The following is an 18004-nucleotide window of genomic DNA, read 5'->3' on the forward strand; positions in this document are numbered from 1 at the left end:
GCATATGGCTATTATCCTGTCACTGAGAACATTGTACTTCAGGATAGATCTTGGAATGTTCTTTTTGACAGTGAATGCGATACCATTCCTTTTCAATTTGTCATTCACAGCATAGTAGACCATATGATTGTCCAATTCAAAATGGCCATTACCAGTTCATTTTAGTTCTCTAATGCCTAGGATATTGATGTTTATGTGTTCCATTTCATTTTTGACAATTTCCAATTTTCCTAGGTTCATACTTGGTACCTTCTATGTTCTGATTATTAAATGTTTGCAGCTGTTTCTTCTCATTTTGTATCATGCCACATCAGCAAAGGAGGGTCTCGACAGTTTGACTCCACGTTGCTAAGGTCAACTCTACTTTGAGGAGGCAGCTATTCTTCAGTCATATTTTGAGTGTCTTCCAACCTGAGGGGCCCATCTTTTGGCACTATATCAGACAATGTTCCGCTGCTGTTCATAAGGTTTTCCCTGGCCAGTTTTTTCAGAAGTAGACTGCCAGGTCCTTCTTCCTAGTCTGTCTTAGTCTGGAAGTTCAGCTGAACCCTGTCTACCAAGGGTGACCCTGCTGGTCTTTGAAATACCAGTGGCAAAGCTTCCAGTACCACAGCAACAGGCAGGCCACCACAGTACGACAAAATTATTTAGTTAGCCAACAAATATGCATTGAATGCATTTGTATGTATCTAGCATTGTGGTAGGTGCTGGACTTCTTAGGGCCCACTCGGTCACTTCTTTGCCAATTTTTGCTTTGTCACTAGCTACTCTTACCAGCCATATGACATCATCCATTTATCTGTTTCTGTTCACAACCGTAAATCAAGACTCCAGGCCTCTAGTCTGTTTCCTTTCAGCCTCTACATCTTCAATTCAAATAGGAGGTTGGCTTTCCTTAACAGTAGAAAATCTTACCTGAGATAGATTTTTTGGATTATTGTGAGAGTGGCAGACATCTGCCACCAGATAGATTCAGACATGTATCCCATCACTAGTCAGCTCTAGGAGTCAGGTGTAGAACTGAGTAGCTTCATCTGAAGGGGAATGCCTTCAGCCGTCCATGCTACCAAGTCGGTCAGTGGGTAGCAGGAATTCTTGGCATGTGGAAGGCTCACGTGATAGGCTACTCACATGAAATAAAGGTCGAAGCACCTACACTCAAGCAGCTAATAGTAAGTAAAGAAAGATAAGCAGCCAAGGTATAAGTGATAGCAAAGGACAGAAACTCACTTGAACTAGCACAAATAAAAAGGGGCTTATAGTATCTCTTGGAGCCCTGGTGGCACAGTGGCTAAGAGCTTGGCTGCTAACCAAAAGTTTAGCAGTTCAAATCCACCAGCCACTTCTTAGAAACCCTGTGGAGCATTTCTACTCTGTCCTCTGGGGCGACTATGAGTCAGAATTGGCTTGATGGTGACAGGTTTTTTGATAGGATCTTACAAGCATCCAAGATAGGAAATGAAGTATAGCTGGGCTACTTACACATCACTCACTTTTTCTGAGTGGAAAGTGAGAAACTGAGGCTGTTAGTCTCTCACCTCTGCTTCTTACATAAGTGAGTTTTGTTGTCCTGCTTTTTTCTGTGGTATGGTATGGAAGAGAATGGATAATGCAGGGCCTTTAAGACAGGAGCAGATGGCATATCTTAGAGCCAGGAAATGGCCCAGGATAGAGGAAGGATGTCACCTGTTCCAAATAATGCCTGGTGCAGAATAGGTCGTCACTAACTACTCCACTTCTAGCTGTAGTTCCTTGGGTTTCTTCACTCAGTGAAACCTGGTCTCAGCTATGGAGTTAATAAGGACTGACTTCTGCTGCTCCTGCTGCTGGTGGGTAGTACCAAAGGAACAGCAGCAAAAGTAAGAGATCGTCCTACCTTGAACCCCCACCTCTTTTCATCAAACATACATGTATTGAATGTATGACCTTATCCGGAAATTTAGAATGCATTGGTTTAGTTCCGTATGCCTATTCAGTACCTGTGACAGTTTTTGTCCTAGTATCTGAAAATTGCAAGTCATTTTTACTGGGCATAATTAGAAAGAGAGGAAACTATGTCGTGAATGGAAATGGGATATCAAATAGGAGTAAAGGTTTTTGCTGTGAAGACCTGGATAATCTTACTATGAATTTGTGGTCTGTTCTTTGCTGACCTCTTTCATTTGTTGTATGCCATCATGGGTCTTCTTGAATCATTGGTATATTGTGAGGAAGAAGCATGTGCCTCGAGGATCAGGCTGACCACCGATTATAGTGAAGTTTAGCTACATGTGATCAGTGTATCATTTTCCCCTTTTAATGTGACTACTGCAGTTGTTCTCTGCTGTACCATATACATGAGAACGAGAATAGCAATGACAAGAACAGTCATTTCTTGGATGCAGGGCTGTGACTCTGCCCCATTGTCTAAAGAACTCTATCTGGTTCCTACCTAGAGAGAGGAAGCCATCCTCCAATTCCTTGGACATAATTGATTTCTTTCCCTTGTGTGTCCATGGCACTTTTTTTGTACTTTTCTTACACCACATACATGGACTGCCTAGTATGTTCATTAGTCTTTTTCCCTGACTAGATAATTTGTTCCTTGAAGGCTCGTGATCCCTGATTTCTGATCTCACTTAATTAGTGTGAGACAAATTAATTAATGATATTCCTGGCTTATAGAATGTACTCAGTAAATATTTGTTGAATGAATGTACTGTGTGATTATAAGGAGCTATTCTTTGCCTTGTTTAACGAGGTTGACTCAGGTTGGGAGGGGGTGGTGCCAGGCTCCACTACCGAGTGTGTTTACTTTACATCCACCAGCACCTGCATTGTGCTTTGCACTAGTATGTGCTCTCCGTCTGTCTGAATTATATTAAGAATCTGTGTGTTCTCTTTATCTCCTAGGCAACATTGTATGTAACTACGGTGCTCCAAAGTGCTTTGTAGCCATAAAGTTCAGTAAATATTTGAGAGTTGATTGATAAACCTTTTTTCTTCTGGTCCTATCCTCTGCTTTCCAAGTTATAGCATGCTAGCACCTTAAGGCAAGTTCTAGCCAGGAATCACCTTCTGTCCCACTTCCCAACATTCATCCTAGAGATTCAAGACTTTTTGAGACTGAGTGAACCTATGCTTGCTTGCTTGCCTGATTTCTGTCTAGCCAGATCTGTGCCTTTTGTTGCAAAGTGCTAAGGTAGGTAGGTGCTATAACACAGGGTTTTAAAAAGCATCTCTTGTGTAACTCAGCCTGAGTCAAACCAAAGTTCTGTTACTTACTTAATGTGTGATCTTGGGCAAGTCACTTCATCTCTCTGAGGTTACAGCTTTTTTCCCTGAAAATAGAGGGATAATTATGCCTATTTTTAGATTTGTTTTGAAGGTTAGATGAGGTAACTATGCCAAGTGCCTAGCCAAGCATCTAGCAAATTAAGTACTCAATAAATGTTAGCTACTGTTATTCCCCTTCTCATTTTTGTTTTTCTCCCACACTGGGCTGCTCTTAAAGGGTCGCTAGGAGTCGGAATCAACTCGATGGCAGCGGGTGAGTGGGTGGGCTGCTCTGCCCTGTTTTGGAACTAGAGAGAAAATGGATGGGCTGGCACCTGTAGCAAGGGCTATGTGATTTCCTCTGAGAGAAGACTTGCAGGCCTTTGAACGATGGCTTCTCTTCCATGTCCATCGTGGTCTCTTCACCATTAACTCGATCCCTGGGTCATGTTTTTGCCCTTTATCTTCTGTCCCACTTCCTTCATGAGTGCAGTCGAGGGACCATACAACCAGTTTCTTCTGGGTCTTCATCTACCTCTCTTCTCCCCTCACCCCAAGTTTCTGGAACTGCAACTTCTGAAGCAATTGTTCATTGTTCTCTAGCTTAAGGCTAGACATAAATTGAAAGTGACGCCACCTGCCGGAGGATTGGTTTTTCTTGGGTTCAGGCTGTAAAAGAGCTTTTGCATCAAAATTGATGTCCAGGAGAAGGCCATATCCCCCCAAGTCCTCCTTGATAGCTAGAGATCACCTTCCAGCGTGCCAGGGTTCTCAAGTGATTATTTTTATAGTAACAAAATAAGGGATGCGGAAAGCTTTGTAAAATGTAAGCCTGTATCTGGATGTATAGAAGTGTTATTACTCTCCTCCCTCATTTGTTTACCCAGGCTAGGTCAGGCTTGGAGGAAATTGGTGCCAGACTCTACATTTGCTTACTTAACTTTCCCAGGACTCTACGCCACCTAAAGGGCAGAACCTGGTGATTTCCTGTTGTGGGCTTTCATGGTCTTACCATCCAGGAAGGTGCAGCAACGTAGGCCAAACCATTGTTTTGCCAGCTCTCAGGCCCTCTTGGCCATGATTTCTACATCGTGGTAATGTGGGTCTAGGAAGCTTTTCTCCTTCTCTCTGCTCCCTTGGAGACCCTGGGAAATAATTTGCTTTAATCTCCCCTCAGAACTTTGACTCATCTGTTGTAGATAGTTGACTAGTCTCTTAGACATTCAGAAATTCAGATTTCTGTGAAATGAGAGGATAATACTTCCAGCTACCACAGAGTATCTATACCATATATCAGGTACTATAGTTAGTGCTTGTTTAATCTTCATTGTGTCCTTAGAAGAAGGTATTTATCATTCTCATTTTATTCAAAAGAAAACTGAGGTTCAAAAAAGTTGAGTGACTTGTGTTATTCAAGCTAGTAAGTGGCAATCTGTAATTTGAACTTAATTCTGTCTTATTCCAAAGTTGTTCTGACCACCATGCTATGAAGCCTCCTGTGTGCTACAGAGGAAAACTTAGGAGATTTCCAATCACGTGATCTACATTCAGGTCCCAACCCAGCCTGTGTGATCTGGGACAGGTGGCTCTCGACTTCCCAAAGCCACAGTGTGTTCATCTGTAAGAGGGAAATGTTATTTTCTGCTTTACTGTGGTAAAGGCAGTTCAGTGGCAGAACACCGAGAGCGTGTGAATTTGCAAAGCTGGGGCCTCTGGTTCATTAGCAATACTCAAGGAGCACACTTTCCAGGCCTCCTTGCTTTCTGAGTCCCCAAAGGCAGAGCAATGATTTAGAAAAAAATAATAGGTACCAGATACGTGCATTTCACTGAATATAACTTACACTGTCTCATTACATCCTCGCCACAGCCATATTATTCTCATTTTATATTTGAGGAGACTAAGCTTTGGTGAAGTGAAATGACTTACCCAAGGTTACAGAATAGTAAGTAGTAGAGCCAGAACTCAAATCTAGGTCTCTCAGACGCCTGATTCTGCTCTTTCCACCATTTCTTACAGCTGGCTCCTGAGACCTGGTGTATCATTTGGGCAAACTGACAGCTTTTAGGATGCTGGGAGGAAACCCATAAGAGGAACAGGAGCCTCACCCTCTTCAGCTCTTTTCTTCTGGTCATCTTTCCCTTGTCCTAGAAACCTTATTGAGCCAATATAGATACTTGGAATTCAAAGAAAAGGCTTATGCAGTGGCTGAAAATTGTCCTGACACTCCATAGAAGCCTGAGGACCTGTCTCTCATACTTTGTATGGGTTTATAATGTCACTTTGGTAGCATGGTGTCATGGAGAGACCCCTGCTTAGAGTCTAGATGCTGGAGTCCAAACTCTAGTTGCCCACTGATAGTTTTGCAAAAGTTCTTTCTGAGATTTCTTCTTCATCTTCATAACCTTGTGAAGTTGTTGTAAAGGTTAGAGGTGATCAATATTCAAGGCTAGCAGGTAGAAGCTCATTAATTCATGGCAGCAATTGTTTTCCTTGGCAACAGAGTGTTCATAGAAATCAGGCTGGCAGTCAGGAGTCCTATATCTGTCACTCTTGTTTTGTGACTTTGGGCATGTGGGGCACTCTCTAGGTAGACTAGGTGATCTCCAAGGGCTACTTTGAGCTTTACTATCCTGTTTTTTAAAAATGAAAGTAATGGATGATTTTTCCTTTTTTTTCTAAATCAAACTGGACAGAATTATATAAAGTAAAAGGGAAAACCCTTGTCCTTGCCCATTCAGTTCATTCCCTAGAGGTAACACTTGTTACCAGTTTGCTCTGTGTCCTTTCCCATGTTTTCTGTATATATTATATACAGGTGCGTATAAATATTTATATACACCACATTATATGTGTGTACCTATGTATTTATATATATTATCGTTATGTCTTTGAGCCAGCTCCAACTCACGGCCACCTTATGTATAACACAGTGCAACATTGCCTGGTCAAACCATGTTCATAATCGTGGGGATGTCTGAGTCCACTGTTGTAGCTGTTGTGTTCATTCCATCTCATTGAGGGTTTCCTTCATTGTTGTTCCTGTCTCTGTCTCTGTGTGTGTGTGTGTGTGTGTGTGTAGACACTGAGCATACCAGGGTCTACAATCATACTATACTATGGCTTGATTCTTTCACTTATTTTGGCCATTTTTTTTTTTAATAATTTTTTTTATTTACTTTTGTTGTTGAAAATATACAAACACCAGTTCAACAATTTCTACATGTACAATTCAGTGACATTAATTACATTCTTCAAGTTGTGCAACCATTCTCATCCTCCTTTTCCAAATTGTTCCTCCTCCCATTAACATGAACTCACTGTCCCCTAAGCTTCCTATCTGACCTTTCAAGTTGTTGTTGTCAGGTTAATCCCACGTAGATAGTGCTTTAAAAGAGCACAATACTCAAAGCAGACATTCTTTACTAATTAAGCTAAACTACTGTTTGGTTTAAAGAAGACTTTGGGGGAGATATATATATATATATATTTTTAATTGTACTTTAGATGAAGGTTTACAGAACAAAATGGCTTCTCGTGAAACAGTACACATATTGTTTTACGACATTGATTAACAAACCTATGACATCTCAGCACTCTCGCTTCTCGACCTTGGGTTCCCCATTACCAGCTTCTCTGTCCCCTCCTGCCTTCTAGTCCTTGCCCCTGGGCTGGTGTGCCCATTTAGTCTCATTTTGTTTTATGGGCCTGTCTAATCTTTGGCTGAAGGGTGAACTTCAGGAGTGACTTCATTACTGAGCTAGAAGGGTATCTGGGGGCCATACTCACGGGGTTTCTTCAGTCTCTTGTCAGGCCAGTAAGTCCGGTCTTTTTTTGTGAGTTAGAATTTTGTCCTACATTTTTCTCCAGCTCTGTGCAGGACCCTCTATTGTGATCCCTGTCACAGCCGTCAGTGGTGGTAGCCGGGCACTATCTAGTTGTACTGGACTCAGTCTGGTGGAGGCCGTGGTAGATGTAGTTCATTAGTCCTTTGGACTAATCTTTTCCCTTGTGTCTTTAGTTTTCTCCATTCTCCCTAGCTCCCAAAGGGGTGGACAGTAGAGTATCTTAGATGGCTGCTCACAGGCTTTTAATTGGCCATTTTTTCTTGTCAGTACTTATTTTTTTTTAATAACTGTTTTAGCCCATTATAAAAATGTCTTATAATTTAAGTAGTCCTGTATTGATTACATGTCATGATTTTTTAAAGAAAATACTCATGCTAGTGTTTAGTTTTTAAATTTTCTTTTCAGGAAAAGAAGAAAAAGAAACATAGAGACAGGAAGTCATCTGACTCTGACAGCACAGACTCTGAGAGTGAAACAGGCAAGAGGGCAAGACATACATCAAAAGACAGCAAGGCAGCAAAGAAGAAGAAGAAGAAAAAGAAGCATAAGAAGAAGCACAAGGAGTGAGAGTGGAAAGAGTGGAGGGGGTGGTTGAGAGAATAAGGAACCAAGAGCTTTGTCCCTTGAAGCCTTTGGTCCTGAAAAGGCTCAGTAGTGAGAAAAAGGTCTCCCACCCCATTTTCTTCTCTCCCATGGGAGATGGCTTCCCCTCATGTAGCAGGCATGGTTGGGAGTTAGATGTCAATAGTAGCTGCCTGAATGAGTTATTTCCTTATCACTCCTGGTCCCTTCGCAAGTGACCTCTGCAGCTCACCCATGCACTCACCTAACATCATTCAGCAGGAGATCCCATTGCCCTCTCCAGCTGCAACTGCCAGAGCTGGATTCCTATATAGGAGCCCAGGCTAGAGCCACAGGTACTGCTGTGGAGGTTGAGTCTGGCTGTAGTCAGAGAAGAACAGAGTAATCAGCCGCTCCCTGCTGGTCTGTCCTGGGTTGATTGGTGGGTGATCCTTGTTGCCTCCAGCATGGGGGCAGAGAGAGACTGGAAGCATGAGGGAGAGCATGGTAAGAAGTGGTGCTCACTTCCTTCATTCTCTGTAACATGGCTCTACTCTGTACAAGTGCCAGCCGTTGGCCACAGCCAGAAAATGATAGTTTACAGTGACTGAGCCTGTGTGTGACATTCTGCCAGACCACTGAACCAGACAGCCCAAGCCAAGATCATTGCTCTACTGTGTATTTACTACTGTGCAAGTCAGTCAGTTCCACTTCAGGTCTCTGCTTAAATTCCTGGCATTTGATGGAAATGTGTTTGGTTTTCAACTTACTAAAAGTTCTTATTCCTTTAATCCCTCTTCCTGGGTAACTTACAAACTTAAAGTCACTGAGCTTGCATTAGTCGAGAAACATTTAATATGATACTTTATATGTTGGAGAGAGGCCCAGCTCAAGTACAGAGCCAGGTGCACTAGCAGGTCACAGCCTTCTTGGGACATCACTTATAAGCCCTTCTCTCTAACGATCAGATGACCTCATCCCCCCAGAGTTGAGTAGAGAACCAGCAAGAATTTATAACCAAGAGTACTGGCCTGAGGCATAGGCCAGAGCTCAGCAGTCATCTTGGCCAGTGGTCATTTTCTTCCACTGCCATGGCACAAGCCTGGATATGATGTCCACAGTCTGAGTTCTAGAAAGGGACAGACCAAAGCATTCCATAGAAAAAGAAAACTGCCCAGCTCCAAGAGCATTCTGTGTGGGATAGATGCACTGGGAAGGCTCTCGCACCAAGTTTTCCAGGTTGGGCTAGCTCATCTGACCATGGGGGGCAGTGTAAAGGTAAGGTGTAGGTACAGATGTTTTATTACTGAATGCATAAGGTGATCGCTGACTACCACTGTCCCTGAGACTGTCCATTCCAGTCTCTCATCCAGTGTTTCTGTGTGATCTTCAGACAGTCATTTCTGTCCATGGGCTGACTTACAGGGGAAACAGACTTCCAGACTCATGTCACCAAAGGCAAAAGGCAATTGGGTGCCCTTGGGCTTTGCTTTATTGACCTCAGAGTACCCTTTGGATACAGTTAAAAAATAAAAAAAAAAAGCATACACAATGGGAACCAGAACCAGGGTGGTCCCAGAAGAATTCCCCAAAGTGGATTTATACAAAATGCCAAAGGGAAAAAAATGAGGCAATCTGGTGCTGAGTCCAGTGGTAGCCGATTGGCAGAGCAGTCCGTGGAGGAGTGGGCAGGCTCATGCCTCTTTCTCGTAGGTGCGAGTGCAGACCACACTGCCATGGGTGAGCGTCTGGAAGGAGAGACAGTTAGGTTAGGGTAGAGGTGGGGGCACTCTCCATTCTGATGGAGAAAGCCCTCTACCTTCATCATAAAAACCTTCGTTGATTGAGTACTTATTATGTGCCAGGTTCTTTACATATATTTTTTCTTATCCGTATACCAAGTCTTTAGGATAGGTATTATAATTCTCATTTTAGAGATTTGGAAAAATGAGCCTTGAAAGAGGAAGTAACTTGGTCAAGATCCCAGAGTTCACACTCTTTGCCTTGTACCATTCAGCTTCCTTCATCCTTGGTGCTTAAGACAGCACCTGGCACATGGTAGACAAATAGGTGAATAAAAATGTCTAGAGACTCTTGGGAAAGGGCTGTGCTAGACCACTAACGGTCCGTTCCTTCTTCCCCTAGCTTAGGGTAGTGCCATGGCCAGAGCTCTAGCACCGAACATCCAGTCTGGCTTCTTAGAGCTAGACCCGTGGCCTTACCACTTCCTGGAAGAATATAGTCCAATTCCCAGTATTCAGACCTGCATTCCTGTATCTTGTCTCTCATTCCTAACCCTGCAGAGACGCCTTCCCCTCGTGAGTTCAGTAAAACAGTTAGCTTCGTACACTGACCCAAGGTCTGAAGTTAAAATGCCAAGGCAAAAACATGACGCCTCACAGAGTTAGGAGGCAGAGACCACAGGTGGCTGATATTTCTGTCCCTGGGTCTGGAGGTGTCAGTCAAGGCTACATTCTCTGGGTGAAGTCTTCAGTATGATCTCTGAAAAGACAGATTTGCTGGCCTGGTTGTGTCACTTCCTACCCGGTAGTGAGGTACTTGCAATAGGCTGGTACATGGTAAGTGCAGAGGAGGTGGGGCTGAGATGAGGTAGAGAGGACTGCACTGTCATCTAGAGGATCCGTCACTAGCCTTGTCCCTGCCCAAAGGCCTTGCATGTGTCAGTGCAGTCCTGGGAGGAGAAATGAAGGGAGTGCTGTGATAGGAGAGGGGAGCCTCGTGTAGAGGGCCTGGGGTCAGATTTGGCCCTGCTTTCTCTCTCCCTGGGGTGGAGGCAAAGGGGCAACATAGAAGGAGGAAACTTACGCTATGGAGCAAGTATCTACTGTATTCCTCCCAGCACGCTGGTGCTTTGTGCTATACATATGCTATCTCCTTCAGACCTCCCAGCAGCCTACAAGGTTAGTAATATTAATACTCACTTTATAGTTAGACCCCGAGACGTTGACTTGTCCAAGGTCATGCAGCCTGTAAGCTGAGATTTGAGCTACTACAGAGCTGCTGTAAAGCTACTATACAGAAAATTCCCACCTAATCCTTCACTTTCCTAGTTCCATCATTCCCAGAGGAGGATCTTGGCTTTTTAAAACAGGCTTGGCTGAAGGGGCAGTGTAGTAGTAACCAGTTAGGTAAGGTGCTGAAGTTGCCCATCTTACCAGGATGAGTTTCCCATCGCTTAGTTCCCGCACAAGTGTCGTCTCTTGCCCATCCCACTTCTGTACGTGGACAAGTTTGCCTCCATCCAGCGTCACAGTAGACTGTAGAAAGACAGTAGAGACCTGATTTGTGACCTCGGCCGGGATTGGGGGCAGGATGGGTTCTGGTCACTGGGACCTCAGAGGACGCAGCCTCTGACCAAAACCAGAGGTGGCGCTGGGATCAGAACTCAGGCAACCTGCCTCCATCCTAGCCTGCAGGATGTCTAGTTCATCTCCAGTCTTTGCTCCACTATTGCCTAGATGGGGTAGGGGAGGGCTTTAAGGTATTGGCAGAGTAAGGGAGAGGCAGGCAGTATGCTGGAGCCAGGCAGTCTGGCTCTGAAAAGCACCACCAGCCTTTGAGATGGGCAGTTATCTTGTAGTCTAAGAGATGCCCCAGCTCCTCTAAGATACAGAGGGCATGTATCAGTCTATGTCCCTGGACTACTGGCTGAGGAGTAGTAGTCCTGAGTATCTCTCTCTGGCCTTGTGGTTACCACATAATATCTAACAGTCACACCCCTGGTGATGAGACGTATTGGAAATTTTGACTTCCCACCCCTTTTCTACATCCACATCATTTGACCCTTTCAGCTGACAAATGGGAAGCAATTGTAGGGTCCCAGGACTGGGTGCTCTTGAAGTGTTCCACTTCCCAAGGTCAAAAGCACGCTCAGTCCCTGGGCTCTTCCAGCCTGCATCTGCTGGTTCTCAATTGGCAGCTCTCCCAGGCATTTCTTCTCTGTGAATTGGGGGGCCAGCCTATAGGACCCTGACTGGGCAGGATTCAATAGGAGAATCTGAGAAGGAGGTTTTGTGTGTGTGTGTGTGTCTGTGTCTGTGTCTGTGTTACAGACTGCTTTTGGCCTGGGTGCCCTAGGACTACTATTGGATTTAACTGGAGTTCTTGCCTCTCAAGAAGGTGGGCAAGGCCAGGGAGGTAGGCGAATGTATTGAGACAGCCACCTTATCCAAAGCCGGCTGCCAGGCTCCTATGTGATCCTGGGCTGGGCTCCAGCTCCTGTTTCTCTACAAGAAGACCAGACCCTCCTTTGTCCTTCCTGGGACAGCTTGGAGGAAGAGGAAACAGCTAAGAGGGTGACAGGGTGAAGGTGGGAAGGATACTGCTGTAGGGATACCCTGTAGGGGTCAGATCCCCTTAGTTCTCGCCCTCCTATGCCTGGCCCAGGGCTAGGAAGCCTGAGGCAAGCTGCCAAGACAGACAGAGCCACAGCAGCTTGACAGAGCCCTGACGCTGAGGGCTTAAGGCTTGGTGAGAAGACACTGCAAACACCCAAGAAAATGTGAATGCCCCATCCTAGAACCTCATAGCTCCTCCTGCCTGTCCGCTTGCAGCAACAGAACTTGTTCAAGGTCATTGGTCAAGCCCAGGAGTTGGGGGTTGGAGAAGATGAAGCATTTGAGTAGGTCTCAACCTCTTGTCCCTAGCTGCCTCCTTTGCTGCTGGAGGCCAGGATGACCTTGTCACTAAGTAGAGGGCTCTGATTTCTGGGCATTGTTCCCAAAGCATTCCAGGTCACAGCCATAACCATGTAACTCTCCCATCTATGTACGGAAGGGGACAGAAACCCAGAGCTATTGCATGCCTTGCACAAGGTCACCCAGCTGGAGCTGTAGTTGACACTGAGGTCAGAAGAACATCTTGGCTCTGTGCTGCCCTCAAGGCTAAGATTTTTGCCCTGGCACTCCCAGAGGCAGCTAGTGGATGCTCCCTGAGAAGTAAGGGAGGAAAATAGAAGAACTAACATGCATTTAGCTCCTGGGACATTCCAGCCCTGCACAGGTTTTATGAACCTTGCTTTACTTTAATTGCCTATAACAGCCTGCCCCTCAGGGTGCAATGACAGCTAGTCAAAGCTACCAAACCAGCCTGTTGTCCTCAGGGTCCTAGCACCCTGTACCTCAGTGCCCTTTACCCTGACTCACCTTGACCTTCCTGTCATCTGCTGTTGTCTCATCAAACTCCACTCCCAGCTTGAAGCTGATCTCCGTGCTCTTGAAGGTACTCTGTGTCTTTAAGATGATGGTGTCCCCATTCACTTCGATGATTGTGGTAGGCTTGGTCATGTTAGCTACCTGCCTGGTAGCAAAACCCACACCTGAGAAAAGGGGAAGATTACAGGTATATGAGCTGGAGAGGGGAGGCAGGTACAAGAAACTCAAGAAGCAACTCTTAGGCTTGCGTGTGGAGAAGAGGGAAGAGGAGAACTAGCTTTCAGAGGCTTTGCATGGCCGTTTTCTTAATTCAGTCTTCCTCTTTGCTGTGTGCAGTGAACAGATACTATTGATCCCATTAGACAGATGGGAAACTTTAGACATGCCACAGCAAGTCAGAGGCAGAGCTGGGATTAGAATACGCTGTCATCTGTTGAAGGAAACCCTGGTGGCGTAGTGGTTAAGTGCTACAGCTGCTAACCAAAAGGTTGGCAGTTCAAATCCGCCAGGCGCTCCTTGGAAACTCTAGGGGCAGTTCTACTCTGTCCTACAGGGTCGCTATGAGTCGGAATCAACTCGAGGGCAGTGGGTTTGGTTTTGGTTATCATTTATTGAATGCTTTCTGTGTGCTAAGAACTGTACATTATCTCCTTCAATCCTTCCAGCCTCCCTGAAGGGTTATCTCCATTTTACAGATGCAAGAACTGAGATAGCATTGAAGCCCAGAGTCACATATCTGGGATGCAAACCCAGAATTGTTTGACTCTAAAGCCCACTTAGCTGCTCAGCTGTACCGCCTCCCAAGGCTGGAGTGCAGGGCTTCCTTCTAGGGTACCTGAGCAACTTTCAAATCACAGGCTAAGGAAGGAAGAGGAATGTGGACTCAGCCTACCAAAGCCTTAGGAACAAGAAATTTTGACTTTGGGAAGTATTCAGCCTGAAACCTAAGGAGAACTGGTACTCCTGTCCCCCTAGACCTGGCAACAATGCATTTTCAAAGCCTCCTCTCATCCATTATTTGGAAGGTAGGTAGAAAGGGACTGTTTGTCACATTGTACAGGTTTAGAAGAAGCCAAAGGTGGTATTGTCAGTGGGCGTGGCCAGGACTCAAATCCTAGTCTTCTACCTTCTAGTCTAATACCCTGTGAGGACTCCCATCCTGACCCAAGCATGGCTTCCCTGGGAGCTGGGCAAAGTCCTAAGTGTCCTGCCAGCAAGTGAGGTAGAAAGAGCTTTTAAGCAAAGCCTTCACCCCTTCAGGTTGTGGCTTCTGTGGACATCTGTCCTTTTGCCACTAACCTCTCATGACTGCCCTGTCCCTCTGTTCCCCGCAGCCTATGCTGAGCCATTCTCCAAGACAAAGATGAGGCAGGAAGCAGCCCAGTGTGATAAAGTGGTGTGTGTAAAATCCCCAAATGTGCCTGGCACATTTTACCAGCAGCCAGCTCTGATCATGAAAACCATTCTGGTTTCTCCTGTACCAGCCTGGGGGTTGAGGATAATCTCATAGGTGGGGACTTCAGAGAAAGGCTGTCACCATCTCTGTCTAATCTGTTCTATCCAACAGCCAGGAAAGGTAGGTTTTATTATCTCCATTTTACAAATGAGGCTCAGAGAATGAACTAACTTGCCCAAAGTCAAACCTGGATTTGAATCTAGGATTAACTGGCTCCACAGTGTTCATTATTCTTCTGGGCCATTCTGCCTCCAGGACACACTCAGCCCAGGCACCAAGGCCACCAGGTGTGCCTGCAGTTGCTGGTGCCAGGCTGGGCCTCTTTGCCCCCTAATCCCATGGTCTAAAGCAAGAGGGGCAAGGGCTGATGCCCCCACACTCTGCCTGGCCTATGAGGCACTGGGCCTCACCCCAGGCCAGTCACACACACAGCACAAAGCAAGCCCTTGGGCTACACTGGGAGCTCTGCTTGCTTAGGACTCACCCAGAGGTGCGGAGTGTTTGAGGAGGGGAACTACTGTGGGGTAAGTGTGCAACTGAGCCAAGAGAAAGTAACTGGAATGACAGTTAAGGAGACTAGGGAAGAGCCGGTTTCTTTTAGAAACGAAGCTAATGCTGTTTACTGAGAGGTGAGGAGGGTCTTTATCCCCACTGGGCCTCAGGTTTCTGTACAGTGAGAAGAGCAGGCTGGATGGAGTCTCAGTCTCCTAATACGAGCTGCCCAAAGGCAGTAGGATTTTAGGGAGACCTGTTCCCTAACCCAAGTTAGGACCTAATAAGGGAACAAGAGTGGTAAGGATGTTGCAGTCCCATTTAGGACTCTACTCTTTGGTCCAGATGTCTGCTATGGGAATCTTTGGGAGGAGGAAGTAAACCTGGTTATTCCAGCCTTCCCAACAGCTGCCCGGCCCCCCCCCCCCCTTCTTCTCCAAGAATGGCTGGAGTCACTGGGCATAGTGCCCAGCATAGGGTAGGGGCAGTTCAGAGCTTTGGCCTCAAGAGCCAACACTCATGGGCTCTTTTTCATAAAAGGGTTAGGAGCAGAGTTGAAAGGTGCCAGAAGTGGACCTCCCCCACTTCTCTGGGTATCTGCCACAATCCAGCCTTCTGCCTTGGGAGGAAGGCATGGAGCCCAGCTCTTGACTGAACACTCCTCTGGTTTCCCCTGTCCCAGCCTGAGGGTGTAGACTAATCTCATAGCAGGGAACTTTGGAGAAAAAATATCTCCCTCTCCATCTAAGCCCAAATCTGGAGGGGAAAGGTTGAGGTCAAAGGACTAAGCAAATCTCCCATTTCCAGAGCCTATAGAGTAGTGGGAAGAGCTCTGGATTACAGCTCTAGAAACCTAGGTTTTCACATCAGCTGTGTTGTAGAATTGCTATGTATGCTTTCTCTGGACCCCCCTTTCCCCATCTGTTGAACTAGGCAAGGTATGGAAGATCTCCAAGGTTCTCACCTTTGTAAGATTCTTTGAATCTTTATTCTTACCCATCCCTAACACCACACAGCTATCCCCACCCTCCTAGGCCCTCCCTACCTTTAATAGGGCATGACCTTGCTCTGGGACCCTCTGCTACACCCCACAAGACCAAAGGTCTTCTCCACTTCTCTGCAAGGGGTGCCCGGAGGCCCTGAGTGGTGCAAATGGTTTATGCACTTGACTGCTAATTGAAAGGTTAGAAGTTTGAGTCCACCCAGGGAAGCCTTGGAATAAAGGCCTGGCCATCTGCAGACTAAAAATCAGCCATTGAAAACCCTGTGGAGCATAGTTGTACTCTGACACATGGAGTTACCATGAGTTGGAATCAACTCAAAGACAATGGTTTTTGTTTTTTTTTTTTAAGGAGTGCTGAGTCTTGGGAGGTAAGATATGCCCAGCTGGTGAGCAGCCCTCTTGCCCCGCCCTAGCACTAAGCTCACTGACAGTGATTAACCCTTTGGTGACCCAAGTATTTTCTGCTTTGAATTTTTTGTCGATACCGTGTGTGTTCACTAATGGGAACATGTGGAATCATGAGTGAGTTTTTGGTAGGTAGTACAGATTTTTTTTCTTGCCCCCCCCACCCCAAGTATACCCTAAGTGTTTAGTGGTACATATGAGGTTCCACTAATTATGCCCCAGAATCACCACCGGGGTCTTATTAGTACATATATGAAACAAAATTTAAAAAAATTTGTTTTTCTTATTAAAAATTCAGACACTTCATACAAACCCCATAAAGACTAATTGGCGGCACGTGTGTTTCCTAGCTTTTAAGCGCTCATAAAGCCCCTGTCTTGCTGCAGCCTGCACAGTCAGCGGTGCAACAGCTTCCCAATAAAGCCCTGAGGCTGAAGAAGTTCGTGGTCAGTATTTGTACCACCGAGCACTGGTAAAGCCTGGTTACACACCACTGCACAAGGTCAGAGACTAACTGGTGAGAAAGACGGCATTCTACGTGGACAGTCCTTTCCCCAGCCCAACATGGAGGGGCAGGGATTGTTGCTAATCCGGGCAGCCCCTATCTCACCTCTTCCCACATCTGATTCACGTTCTCCGCTCCGTTTCCCTCCTAGGCAAGTCCTACTTTAGGCTATGCTCTAATCCCTGTCCACCCCGCCGCCCCATCCTGGCTGGTGCTCACCAAAAGCCAAAACCCACTGCCGTGGAGTCAATTCCGACTCAAACAGAACGTATAGGACAGAAAAACTGCCCCACGGCATTTATAAAGAGTGGCTGGTGTATTCAAACTGCCGACCTTTTGGTTAGCAGCCAAGTTCTTAACCATTGAGCCACAATTCCTAAACAACCCGTGGCCCTGTTTTTCTCCCCTAGCTAGCCTCCCACCTGATGCCGTTAATGCTCTCCTTTGATCCAAATCCCCTTCCCGCCTCCAGAGCATATACCCCTCTTCCTGGAAAGCGCCTCCGTGCTCCCATTTGGACTAGCATTATCTGCCTCCTTGCTAGCTGGGTGTCCCTCTCCGTGGTTCAGACCATGGAAGCGCCCTTCCAAAAGTCCCCTGCATGTCCCGCCCCGGGTTGCTACGTTCGCGTCCCCCTACTTCCCAGCCTTTACCAGGAGGGATGCAGCCGGCGCGCAGGACAGCACCTAGGGCAGGAGCCTCCAGCCCCTCCTTAGCTCAGCATCCCGAGCCCCGCTCACCGAGCGACTTCATGTAGTCATCGAAATTCTTGCTATCCACTAGCTTCCAGGTGCCTACAAAGGCTTCCACCATGGTGAGACTGGGCTACGCAGGGGGAGAAGCGACAAGACAGCAGGCGTGCGAGGACCCCGGACCGGCAGCTCCCTGCCCCAGGTGGCGCTTTAAATAGCCCTTACATCACGTGATGTAGACGTGACCCACGCCCCCGGCTCCCGAAATAGGAAGCCTGAGGCCGGCGCGCGCTAGCAGGGGCTAGGCGCCCAGCCTCCTGCCTGCCTGGGGGGAGGAGGGGGGGAGGTGGCCGGGACGTGGCGCCTCGCTCGCGTGCGTCAGCATCTGCGCCTGGTAGGACCTGCTCCCGTCCCTAGCCTCCAGGCGCTCGTCTGAATCTGAGAAGGAAGCGGCTGGGGGCACGGTTCCCGGGAGGTAGGGCGCAAGCCACGGACATCTGCCCTCCAGTGCCTCCCCGTGCTTGGGGCCCGAGCAGAGATGAGAGGCTAGAGGAGAAAGGAAACTTGCCCTTGGGTGGATGCCCCGGCCAGGGAGAGCTCTGGTGGCAGGCAC

The 18004-nt window shown here is 46.7% G+C and overlaps 2 protein-coding genes across 4 annotated transcripts in view; one reads left to right on the top strand and one right to left on the bottom strand.

Annotated features, from left to right (window-relative positions):
* ZCCHC17 (zinc finger CCHC-type containing 17) overlaps positions 1-8455 on the top strand; it is a 92391-nt gene extending 83936 nt beyond the window's left edge. For both annotated transcript variants that reach the window (XM_049878554.1, XM_049878555.1), the window contains one exon: positions 7509-8455. In XM_049878554.1, coding sequence (XP_049734511.1) covers positions 7509-7670 — 162 coding nt within the window. In that variant the 3' untranslated portion in view covers positions 7671-8455. The remainder of the gene's footprint in view (positions 1-7508) is intronic.
* Positions 8456-9043: 588 nt separating this feature from the next.
* FABP3 (fatty acid binding protein 3) lies at positions 9044-17713 on the bottom strand. Of its 2 annotated transcripts, XM_049878558.1 has the most exons (4): positions 17440-17713; positions 12830-13002; positions 10841-10942; positions 9044-9412 (listed from the first exon to the last, which is right to left on the bottom strand). In XM_049878558.1, exons 1-4 carry the CDS (start codon positions 17510-17512, stop codon positions 9359-9361), a joined length of 402 nt encoding a protein of 133 aa, XP_049734515.1. In that variant the 5' UTR covers positions 17513-17713; the 3' UTR covers positions 9044-9358. The 2 variants fall into 2 exon arrangements, with proteins under 2 accessions (XP_049734515.1, XP_049734514.1); XM_049878557.1 differs by lacking the exon at positions 9044-9412 and having other exon boundaries at positions 10578-10942.
* Positions 17714-18004: the final 291 nt, after the last annotated feature.

The sequence above is a fragment of the Elephas maximus genome, chromosome 3 (genome assembly GCF_024166365.1).
Source record: "Elephas maximus indicus isolate mEleMax1 chromosome 3, mEleMax1 primary haplotype, whole genome shotgun sequence".
In the NCBI taxonomy this organism is placed as follows: Eukaryota; Metazoa; Chordata; class Mammalia; order Proboscidea; family Elephantidae; genus Elephas; species Elephas maximus.

What these genes read in the sequence shown, in the direction of transcription:
- FABP3 (XM_049878557.1), bottom strand. Translation starts at nt 17,512, where the DNA reads ATGGTGGAAGCCTTTGTAGGCACCTGGAAGCTAGTGGATAGCAAGAAT. An exon ending in TGACTACATGAAGTCGCTCG is followed by an intron (nt 13,003 to 17,439) that starts GTGAGCGGGGCT and finishes CCCTTTTCTCAG; the next exon opens with GTGTGGGTTTTGCTACCAGG. An exon ending in CAGATGACAGGAAGGTCAAG is followed by an intron (nt 10,943 to 12,829) that starts GTGAGTCAGGGT and finishes GTCTTTCTACAG; the next exon opens with TCTACTGTGACGCTGGATGG.